Source organism: Carassius carassius, chromosome 42, assembly GCF_963082965.1.
Source record: "Carassius carassius chromosome 42, fCarCar2.1, whole genome shotgun sequence".
Lineage (NCBI taxonomy): Eukaryota > Metazoa > Chordata > Actinopteri > Cypriniformes > Cyprinidae > Carassius > Carassius carassius.
The window spans coordinates 27,177,951-27,190,450 of NC_081796.1; the positions used below are offsets into that span (position 1 = coordinate 27,177,951).

The window sequence follows — 12,500 nt, forward strand, 5'->3', positions numbered from 1 at the left end:
TTTTGTTGAATGAACAAATGATCTAAGTTTTATGTGTATTGTATCCAAGCAATTGAGAAAAGGGTTAGAGTTTTGAAAAATGTGCATTTTGATCATTGGTTGTGAGTTTTGTGTCTAGAGTTGTGAAAAATGACATCAAGGTTCTGAAAATAGTAACAAAGTGATTGTAAAAAACTGTAATAATGTTCATCTATGCTAGTTATCTTAGTCAACATTTATTTATTTATTTATTTGAGTTGATGTGAGGTCAGCTCTCAACACATCCGGATGGTGTCCAGAAGATGGCAGCAAAACCTACTCAAATAACACTGAATCTAGATCTGCAGCTGAACATGATCATACTGACTTTCCCGAATGACATTAGAGTTAAAGTACGAGATGTGACCAGCGAAATATAGAAACTTTATTTGCATTTCACGAAGGAACGGCAAAATGAAGCTGAACCAGTATTTCTCAAGTAGTTTATGTGGAAGAAATACAGAAGTGCAAGAAAGCTGAACACTTATATTGAAAAAAAAAAAAAATCTAAGAAACCATCCTAGTGATAATGTAGTAATGATAGTAATGTCTAAATATTTATTCAAATCCACAAGCTAATAAAAATAAGTAGGCTATTTATGTCTAAAAGCAACTAGGGAATTTATTAGTGACTAATCTAGTGTTTGTTTGTTTTTACTTCCACTTGTCTCTATGTTTTAGCATGAAATGCGGCCAATAACTCAAAAGTCAGTTTAACACATAACTTAATTAATTATGAAAAATAATGGACTGAAATGTTTTAACGCGGTTAACTCGCTGGCCACGCCCCCTGACATCTAAACATAAATTTAAGACACGTATTTACATTTAACAGTCTTAGTTTCTTATTTAAAGTATAATTTCATTAAAAAAATACCTTAAAGGGATGAAATGTAAACTATGGCATCGTTTACTCTCTGTCGTTTCAAACCTGTATGATGCAACATAAAAGAAGGTGTTATTGAAGACTGTTGCAAATGTCTGCTTGATACTTTCTTATTTATTAATTTTATTGTGGGTATTTTCACAGCCAAATTTAATTTGAGATTAATTAGATTAATTAATCAACACATCATGAAATTAATCAGATTAAAACGTTTTAATCGACTGACAGCCTTAATTAAAATATATATATATATATATCATAAATATTCATTAGTAGCCTACCATTAATTTCAGTCAAAATACAAAATAAAATATATTATTGAACCATAATCTATATTACTGAAAAAAGGATAATAAAAAATAGGCTTCAGTTGTTAAGTCCATAGACATGATCAGGGTAGGTCCCACAGAGGGTTAAACCAAAATGACCGCCTCACACGAGCACATGGTACATTCCATCGGGACCCCCCCTGAACTCATGGTACATTCCAGCTGGTTCATATATAACGGGACTGAATGAAAGAGACTGAAGTTTGGATGAGACCAGAACCGCTACACTGAACCCGGAGGATTTCAGCACTATTTCAGCTTGATTAACCAGTTCAGTAGTTGAGTTCCTGTAGGGCGACTGATGAAGAGGAGGAGGATGAAGATGCTGTGGCCGTTTGCAGTGATTTTGTCCTCACTGGTTTGTGTGGAGACTCAGCAGAGAGGTAAGATCAAATAATAAAAACAAATATGAAACTACAGTATTTCCTATTGTTTAAACTAAGAGATAAAACTGTAAATGATAAAAGCAAATATTCTGCTCATTTTATTCAATGCATTTTGAATTTAGTTTGTTTAGATGTACTGTAGGAGTCATTTTTTTATATTTTAACCCCATACACAAAGTACTTTGTTTCCAAGGAGTTAAAATGCTACTGAAACTTCCAGAAAACATGAGGTATTACAATGGTGCATGTCCGAAAAACATGGTAAAACTATGGTAAAGTTTGGTTAGAGGTGGTGAAAGGTACAGTGAGGCCAACCAAGTTTAATTGTACAGATTTAATAAATGAGTGAACGTCTTAATAAAGTGAATAATGAATTAAACTGTAATCTGCGTTTAGCGTCCCTTAAAGGGCCAGTTCACCCGAAAATACAAATTCTATAATCATTTACTCACCCTCAAATTCCGAACCAGTATGAATTTCTTTCTTCTGTTGAACACAAAAGAAGATGTTTTAAAGAATGTTGGTAACCAAACAGTTGAAGGTAGCCATTTTTCCCCCAATACTATGGAAGTCAATGGGTACCAGCATCTGTTTGGTTAAAACATTATCTTTTATGTTCAACTGAAGAATCTCATGCAGTTTTGGAATAACTTTGTGTGGATTTATATGATCTAATTAAATTAACATAAGGCAAATATCCAATGGCTAGGGGGCTCGGCCGGGATGCATGAGGTCAGGAAGCCGCTAATGTAGTTTTAGCTGTGACCCATAAAAGCAGCGAGTGTCTGCTTACACCTCAGTCCTGTGAAAAGAACAGGAAGTTGAAATGTTATCGACTGAATTTTCATCTGAGCCGCGTGTGTGTGTGTTTTTTTCCTGCTGAATGTATGAATGAGTGCAGGTCACACGAGAGCTCTGTACGGCTCCATTAACCAATAATCCTGGATATTTAGTCATAGCGGGTTAGTTAACTGGTCATAAAAGCCTCTCAGTGTGAGTTTTCTCATGAATAACGTGTTGCCATTTGTGTTCTTTAAACTCTGATGGACTTTCAGTTCCAGAACAGATCAAATGGAAGAGAATCATTTCACACTTCAGAGACTAAAAATGTATGTGTATTTATTTAAGAATTTTTATTTTTAAATTATTGCAATAAAAGTAATGGGATAATAAAAGTAATAAATGTATTATTATATTATTAATATATAAATATTTCTAATATATAAATGTATGATTTTATGTATGCATAAAAATTACATATATAAAAAATAATTTTTGAGTCATGATAGATAACCCATTCAGAGACATTTTTCAATTTATTTACAATTAAATTTAAAGTACTTTATTGGGTTGATTGTGTTTACATACAATACTTTACATTTACATTTAATCATTTATAAGCAGTATACACAAATCAAGAAGTGACAAGAAAATAAATGTAAATATAACCATAACAAATAAAACTAAAATACTATTAAAATAAGGTGCTAAGCAATGCATAAAAATAAAACTAATTTAATAAAATATGAATTAATTAATATAAAATATGCTGATGAGGAAACAATTTTGACTCAGAAATTGGTACTAAATTTCCCAAATAATTAAAAATAAATGACAAGTTACACATTTAATTAAATATGGCATTTTAAAGTATAAAGACTTGAGTATTTTTCTTGTAAAACATGCTCCATTAATCTTTTTAAAAAATCACTTTTTACAGCGTAAACGTGCAAATGCACTGTAATGTATTTAGTCTGAATACTCAAGCAGCTTCTGTAGCTCCAGATGTCTTTATCTGCTTCCATCTGTCTGTAAGTGTCTTCTCTCGAATCAGCCATTTATCTCTGAAGGCGTTTCACGCTGAATTGACTGAATGACTTTGTGAGGATCTTATCAGCTCCACTTACATCTGATTACAGAGTCTGTTCACATGCAAATTCAGATCTTCTCATCTGTCCTGGAGGTTCTTCATCCAGACACTTTAATTAGCTCACTGCTGATCTCATCAGCAATGCATGCAGAACTTCACATGACTTATTCCAGTTTATCTACAATTCATTTATTGGAGATTTACCTCCCATCTATGTTTAATGATGCTTTTAAACATCTCAAATGTTGTCTTTGACTCGACCTGAATTCTTTGACCTTTAAAATATCCTATAACTATTCCCTTACTTGTTTGCTTGTTTTCCCAAACCCAGCTGAAAGCCACCCAGAAAGTGTTATATAGTTCTAAGACATCTATCATGATGAGATGCTGTTGTGTAAACGCACAGTGAACCCTGACCCCTGCCTTCACACAGAATGAGGCTGTAAGCTGCTCTGAGACACAGGAAAAGAAGCAGAGAAATAATCTTGTCTTGTTCTACAGCTAAAACACGTAAATGCTTACAGGTGAAGCTAACCCCTGTTTGGAGCGTTAAAGCAATGCAGTCGTGCCTAATATGATGTGTGCTTTTTTTTAAAAACAAGTTTCACTCAAAAATTGCATTTCCTGTAAAACACTCCAATAATCTTCCAGTATATGAAAAAAAAAAAAAAAAAAAAAAAAAATATATATATATATATATATATATATATATATATATATATATATATACTGCTAACCATAAAAAAGGCTTAATATCGGTGCCGACCCCTGTATATATTAGGGGATGACTGATTATCGGCACCGATATTATGCTTTTATTTATGGTTATCGGTCATTTTCTAAACTGATTACCAATAAAATTATTTAATATATTCTATATTCATATATTATCTACACAAAAAGATAGATGTCTCACTGCTAACCATAAAAAAGGCTTAATATCGGTGCCGATAATCAGTCAACCCCTCTATATATTAGGGGAAGACTGATTATCGGCACCGGTATTACGTTTTTATTTATGGTTATCAATCATTTTCTAAACTGATTACCAATAAAATTATTTAAAATCATTTAAAAGAAAGTTTTTGTGAGAGCCCTTGTTATTCTTAATTTTGACATTAATTTTAATTTTCACATCAGACATATATATATTGGTTATCGGTCTACTTGATCTGTAATAATCAGCCCTGAAAAATACATATCGGTCGAACCCTGATATTTATTTATTTTATTTTCTTAACAAAGTGTGTGAATATATTAGTTGGTTTGGTTGTAGCATCATTTAACCATAAAAGTACATCAGAAGTCAGTCTACTCGTAGTAGTGTTATAAACATCTAATAACTCATTTTAGACATTTTCCTTAGTGGGATCAATGCTTTAAAGCTGTGTGGCGATGTTGAAAAGTTCTTGCCGTGCTTTAGTAGCATCAGACAGATGTGTTTGTTTGAAAGTTTCACAGATGTGATTAGAGGTGTCTGTCGGCTCTCAGCGCGTCTGTGACATGCAAACGCAGCCAGATGTGACTTCAGTCATCAGACTGTCTTTATCTGCTGAGTGTTTGAAGTTTCTGTGTGCTCAGCTCCGCTGGAGTCCATTCAAAGCCACAGACTCCCCCGAGATACAGTCCTGAGTCAGTCTTCAGCGGGAATGTTACTTTTTTCAGTTTTGCTTTAATTTGAATAAGAGTTTTTGTAATTTTGTTGTTTTTGTAATGTTTATATAGTTTTTGTTAATCTCTATTTCAGTTTCCTTTTTTTTTTTTTAAGTACTTCAACTTAAACGAAAATGAGAAATGCTGCTTCGGCAACTAGCTGAGAAAAAAAAGTAACAAAAATATATTTCATGGTTTTAGATTTGGTCCACTATGATAACCTGGCTGTTAGTTAAAAATACCCTATGATAAATATGAATCAAAGTTGAGTTTAACTTCCTGCAGTGTGATCACATGCATGGTTTTCAAACTCCCAGCACTGATTTTGCTGAAATATTGTGGTTCGGAGCTCTAAAGCTTTGACCCCATGACCTGCTGGAGGGAAGAAGATCTTCATCTTAACAGTTCCCTCTCATTTAGTTTTTTTGCTGTAAATAATGAGTGGTTATAGCTGGATGATGCTTAGCTCCTCACACTAAAGGCCAGCTTCGGTCAGTTGTCCAAGACATAGTGATTTGTGTCGTGAATGGATGGATGGGTGAGGGTCGTTCTTCAAAGAAAGAAAGAGAAAATGCAGTAAAGTCTCTTCAGGGCAGTGATTTAACACTTTCTTTGTTTGGCATTTCAGGTCTGTTTCCTGCTATCTTGAACCTCGCCAGCAATGCCGAAATCACCACGAATGCCACGTGTGGCGACCCGCTTCCCGAGATGTACTGTAAACTGGTGGAACACGTCCCTGGAAGACGAATTCGTAACCCTCAGTGTCGGATCTGTGATGCAAACAGCCAGAATCCCAAAGGTAACAAGATTCACCCTGAAACTTCCGCTTTAATCCTCATGATGAATTCAGGTCCATTCTGACCTGGAAGAGGTTCATAAATATATATATTTTTTTCAGATTGTTTACACATATTTTTTTAAGAGATGTAAAAGACCTTTCGTGTTTGAGTCATTTTTTTTTACCTGGATATGTATGGAGGGTCATTAGTTTCAAAAAGACTTTTAGTAAAATTATATGTGGAGGTATATGAGTGTCAAAAATATTTGTGAAAAATATTTCTTCTTTTCCTTTTTTATAAACATGAACACCATTGCAGCATGAAATATTTAAGTAAAATGTATTCATTTTATTTTAAGACTTTTTAGAGTACAATTTTAGTTTTTTGTTTTCGAGATAAATATGTAGTTTTCATAATTTTTTGACTTTGTGTGTAATTTGCATTTTAAAATAACTTCAGTGTTTTTTTATTAATAAAAATTCAAATTAATTCACATTCACAACAGAAACTGATGATCAGATACAACATGGCTTTAGCTGGAGAAAAAATAAATGACACCTACTAATAGTTAGCTGCATTTACTAATAATTAATATATTATATATTATAATTACCTAATAATGACCAATATATATTTGTTCTAGTGTTTATTAATTATAGTTAACATTAGCTAATAAAAATACAGCACTTTTAGTTTGTGTTATCTCAGATACATTAAATAATATTAATAGATGTAAGTATTGATTTTAATAATTTATAAGTAGATGTTGAAATTAACATTAAGAAGTCATACTTTAGAAGTCATTTTAACTAATGAAATGTTATTGTAAAGTGTAACCGATTTATCTTCTGCATCAGTTACTGTATAGGAATGTTATCTAATCAATAGATCATTTGATTTCTGTTCAAACAGAGCAACATCCCATTACTTACACCATCGACGGCACCAACCAGTGGTGGCAGAGCCCGAGCATCAAGAACGGCCCTCAGTTCCACTGGGTCACCATCACTCTGGACTTACGACAGGTAGGACTCGCCATCGAACACACGTGACGCTCAAGACTCAAGATTTGAGACCGCTAACACGTGAACTTCATCTCCAGAACTGCTCTAAGAGTCAATTCATTTCAGAGAAAGTCCCATCAAACACACACTGAAACTCAAAGATCTTTTCTGTATTTTCAGTAAAACTGCTTTGAAACAATATGTATTTTGAAAAACGCTATACAAATAAATTAGAATTTAACAGAATTTAATTTCATCTTCTTCACAAGCCACCAAAATAAAACTTTGGTTTAACTTGAAGAACTTATGACAGAAATACAGTACTATTATATAGTAAAATGTAATTTTTAAAGGATTTATATATATATATATATATATATATTTTTTTTTTTTCAGTTCTGTTGTGAAGCATCTTATTAAAAAAAAATAAAAACACAATGTTAAGTTATTTTTCATTTGCTTAAATTGTTAAAGTTTTGTCAGTGGTTCAAAGCTCTAAAGCTTTAATACATTTTTGATTAATTTTAATTTTTGTGTTAAATTTGTATTAAATCACAAAACAGAATCCTGGAAAGATAAAATTCAGGGAAGTTTGGAATTTAGCAAAAATAACTGATTTTATAGGGTCCTAGATTAAAAGGTAGCTTATTCTTGTGAACAAACAATTCCATTTTCGCATGTGGAAAACATTTCCTTTCCTATATTTTATTTCAAGAAAAGAAAAAGTTTTTAAAGAATTTCCCAATATTAATTAACCCAATAACGGTTAACAAATATTGCGATGAATATCGATATCGCGTGATATGGAAAAATACTCATTAGCCACTATTGTTAAATAACTTTAAGATTAAGATAGGTGTGTCCCAGTTTATGTACTTAAGCATTATTCTAGTGCATTTTGTGCAAATATTTGTAGCGCTGCTAACTTGATTTTGGAGAGATTTGAAGCTTTGTTGGTTTAATCTCAGCAGAGGACCGTGAAGCTGGTTTTCTGCTCCAGTCCTCCTCCTCTGTGGTTGTCTGTCAGCCGTTCTGCTCCACCGTTAAAATGAATGCTGCGCTAATTGTACACTAGCTGCTTGTTTCCTGTGTGTCTGACTGGAGGAGCGGTGAGGAGGGTTTCAGGAGCGTTTAGAGTCCCTCAGGGGCCGCCGAACACAAGTGTGTTTGTCTAGAGAGGTTGAGAGACACACTAATCCCAAAACTAGAAACAATCCACTGCATTCCAGCACTGATAATACACACAACTATTCCACATGAGCCCACTTACCATGATCCTCTGCACTCACACACACACACACACACAAAATAAGTAAACATTAACTGAGTTAAAAATAAAATACAAAACCCTTAAACATTTGATCTTAATGATTTGCCAAGACAACATTTTTCATTTCCAATTAATTTAAGTACAAAACTAATTTAAGGACAGATTTGTGCTTTTAACAGTAGTTTAATTGTAGATTGTAATTTTAACAAAAACTTAATAAATGTAAAAAATATTATTATTATATAGACATTTAGAAAAGATAACCATAAAATAGCTAAAATACATAAAAGAGCAAACTAAATAAAGTGGAAGTAGTACAAAATAAATTGATAAATGCAATGTAGACAAACCACATAAAATAGCTTAAACTAAAAACACAACTAAATTACTAAAACTTTAAATGAAAAACGGAAAAATATAAAAATAATTGACAATAAAATGGATATTTAGGGCAGACAGCATCAGTTATTTTAGTGTTTTTGATATAGTATTATATTTATATTAAGATTTACTATTTATATTAATATTTTTTAAAGTTAAATTTTAGCTAGTTTTTTAATCTTAAGTTATTTTACTACATCAAGTTGGGGTTAAGGTTTGAGGAAACAAATTGAAATATTTATATATAATTTATTTTGGTTACCGTTTATTTTATTTCAAGAATGTTTTAATGAATTTAAATTAATTAAATTTTCACTTATGTTTTAGTAAACTATAATAATTGATATACACATGCAAAAACACTTTTGGAGATGATAAAAATACATAAAAAAATTTAATCTAAAGATTACAGTCCTTAAGTGTCTGCTAAATTATTATATTCTTTGATTTTCATAACATCATATTTTAATATCTGAAGTCTCAAATTCAGACACAACAATATTAGCAGTGCCAAAAAGCTTGGCGAGACGATCTAAAACCACAGAAATCTGAATAACCACAAAGTTCCTCAGCGTAAGCGTTTAATCGCCTAAAGCTCAGTGATTTCAGAGTTTTGTGGCTCTGAGCACAGCAGAGTTTTTATGCTGTTGTCTGGAGTGAGGATGAGTCAGGCCTTTGTCTGCATTCACTGAGGGCCGCAGGGGGAAGGGAAACACACATAAAGCAGGACCGACCCCGATGGGGCCCCAGGCCATCAGTGCAGGATTACACATGCAAATGGACCCCTACACACACACACACACACACCAGTTCAGGTGAGGTTAACGCTTTACATCAACCGCAAGAAGCTCTGAAGTCACACTTAACTCCTAATTGTTGTTCATTATATGAAATAGAAGAGAAGAGAAAGATGCAAAAGCACACTTTGCAATCAGATCTTTAGCCAAAAAGAAGTTCAATCTGTTTGAAAGGCTAAAACAGTACATGTAGCGTTAAACATAAAGAGAATTTTGTGGCTGTTTACACTTTTGTGGTATAAAAATGGTAATAATTAAAAGACTAAGATGAAATTATTAAATGGATTTGTAACATCTCCTATACAGACACATAAAAAATATCTTAGATATTTCTTGCATATTAGGTGCAACGATATTACAAAATGGCAAAAAAGTAGCACTGAAATGAAAAATAAAAATAATGATAATATAGCAGACAAAGTTTAAATATTATATGCATTAAAACATTAATACAGTAGCATCTATGTTTTATGTTCAAATGAAGCATGTTCATTTCATTTATTTGAAATTATATTTATTGTTGATGTTCTGGAATTGCAGAAATTACTGTTTTCAGACAGTTATTCATTATTAGTTTAGACCAGTACAAACTGGGCAAGTTAATGAATAATTTAGCAAAGATTAGAGTTTGGATATATTTGTGTTTTTCTTTTTCTGTTTGTCGATGGTAGTCGTGATGTAATATCCTCCAGGACCCGTCAGGCAAGTGTGTGTGAGTGTTTGTGTAAGTGTGTGTGTGTGTGTGTGTGTGTGTGTGTGTGTGAGTGTTTGTGTAAGTGTGTGTGTGTGTGTGTGTGTGTGAGGACCAACACAGCTGTTGAAGGCCCCCAGAGGTGTTTGGACAGCAGGCAGGGTGTGTTTAGTGTCCTGCTCATGCTGTCTGGGGGGCCGCAGGTGATAACGGGCCCCAAATGGCCCTTTGCTTGTGATTGTTTGGTCAGATTGCAGCTGAAATCCTCTGATGCTCTTCTTTCTCTTGAATGTGTGAATCTGGTGGGATTGTACTCATTAAAAGATAAAATAATAACAGTCAGAAGGGAAAGGCCAAAAAATACACAATGATTTGGTTGGTCTAAATGTTATTGGGTCTGTTTCTGTTTGGATTATCCAGACGCCCTTGAGTTTGTCCAGACGACACAATGTTTTAAGTTTTCAGGAACTGATGTCACGGAAAACAATGATTTTTTTTGTCTATAATGTGAAGTTCAGACTCTGGAAAAGACATCAGAATGAGGTGATCTATGAACACTTTGACTCAATCAGAGCAAATATCATTTTCAAAGGTTTTGTAATTTTTAAAAAAAATGTTTTTGTTCTCTTAAACTTCTCTTTTTCCTTTACGTCAAAAACATTTTGTTTTTGACAGTTGAACCCCTTTAAGCCAAAATATTTACTTGAAATTAGTGGTCGACCGATATTGTTTTTTGACAGCCGATGCCAAATATCGGCCGATATATCGGTTGACCACTACTTGAAATAACAGGGTTATAATAAACAGAAACTATTTTTTTTTAATTATAATTATATATTATAATTATAATAAATAATATATATATATATATATATATATATATATATATATATATATTCATATTATAGAACTCGTTTCAGCTAGCTGCAAAAGCAACCTTTTAATTTTTATTTAGTTTACTTGATATACTATAAATAAAAATGAAATATACTTATTTAAAAGAAATCACTCACACAAACACACTGACACACACAAATGTGTTCAGGGTTTAGTTTTGGTTAGCGTCACACGTGGCTACGCTGTTCCTTCCGCAGGTCTTCCAGGTGGCGTACATCATCATCAAAGCGGCGAACTCTCCGCGGCCCGGGAACTGGATCCTGGAGCGTTCTCTGGATGGAGTGGACTTCCAGCCGTGGCAGTACTATGCCATCAGTGACACCGAGTGTCTGACCCGATACAACATCACGCCCCGCCTCGGGCCGCCCACCTACAAGAGAGACGACGAGGTCATCTGCACGTCCTACTACTCACGCCTGGTGCCGCTTGAGCACGGCGAGGTGAGCAGATCAAGTCAATTTTCAATTCAAGTTTATTTGTATAGCGCTTTTTACGATAAAAATCACTGCAAAGCAACTTTACAGAGATTAAGTTTCTACAGTATTTAGTAGTAGCTTATCAGGGGTCACTGTCAGTTTATGTGCATGATGGGTAACCAGGCTCACTGCGGGTGTTATTTCAGGATCACTGAGATGCTGTCATAGTTTTCAGTAATACTTTGAATTTGAGTGTATCTTAATATTTTCCATTTTCATTTAAGGTAGTTTTGGTAATAATTATTTAGTGTTTTTGTCATTTTTATTAGTTTTTGTTTTGTGTAAATATATCTTTTCAGGAATTATTTGAATTAAGTTGAATTAGTTTTTTTTTCTATTTCCATTATACATTTAGTTAAGGTTTAGTAATGTTTTTTTTATTTTATTTATTTATTTATTTTTTTATATTAATATGTCTATAGTTTTTATAGATTTTCCAAATTAGTTTGTTATTTCCATTTTAAATTTAGTTTTAGCTAAAGTTTTAGTAATTTTGTTGTTTTCGCATTTTTATTTTTTATAAATACTTATAATAGTTTATATTATTATTATAAATTTTTTTGTGTGTGTTTTTTTTCAGCTAATTTTAGTTATTTTAATACTTGAAAAGAAACTAAATGATGACAAATGTTGCCTTGGCAACTAGCTGAAATAAAATAACCTAAAGATTTTTAAAATTTTATATAAGTTAACGTTTATTTTGAGTAACAAATTTGTGTTTTTTATGGTTTTAATTTTAGTGAACAGTAATAACCCACAGTCACAGCTGGTCAAATAATACCACTTTTTATATCATTTTTTGGAATGTTTGGAACAGTTTGTATCATTTATTGGGTGATACAAATGAATTCCAATGATTCCTATTTTGACACAATAGATGCAGTAAGACAGTCTGAAACAAATGTATCACATCTAGAGGTAATCAACTGATTGAATAAAGATTAAAAGAGCAAAATTAACCCTTTCCTCAGAGGAGTGGAGGTCTGAAAGTGTGCCGTCTCTCCTCAGATCCACACGTCTCTCATAAACGGCCGTCCCAGCGCAGATGATCTGACCCCAGAGC

At 32.9% G+C, this 12,500-nt stretch overlaps 1 protein-coding gene across 2 annotated transcripts in view; it reads left to right on the forward strand.

Annotated features, from left to right (window-relative positions):
* Positions 1-1,432: 1,432 nt before the first annotated feature.
* Positions 1,433-12,500, forward strand: part of lama1 (laminin, alpha 1) — a 53,067-nt gene continuing 41,999 nt past the window's right edge. The window contains exons 1-5 of one of the 2 annotated variants that reach the window (XM_059535486.1): positions 1,433-1,616; positions 5,771-5,941; positions 6,834-6,946; positions 11,159-11,401; positions 12,446-12,500. The exon at positions 12,446-12,500 is cut by the window's right edge and continues 125 nt beyond it. In XM_059535486.1, the coding sequence (XP_059391469.1) occupies positions 1,535-1,616; positions 5,771-5,941; positions 6,834-6,946; positions 11,159-11,401; positions 12,446-12,500 (664 nt within the window). In that variant the 5' untranslated portion in view covers positions 1,433-1,534. The remainder of the gene's footprint in view (positions 1,617-5,770; positions 5,942-6,833; positions 6,947-11,158; positions 11,402-12,445) is intronic. The other variant, XM_059535487.1, reaches the window with a different exon arrangement.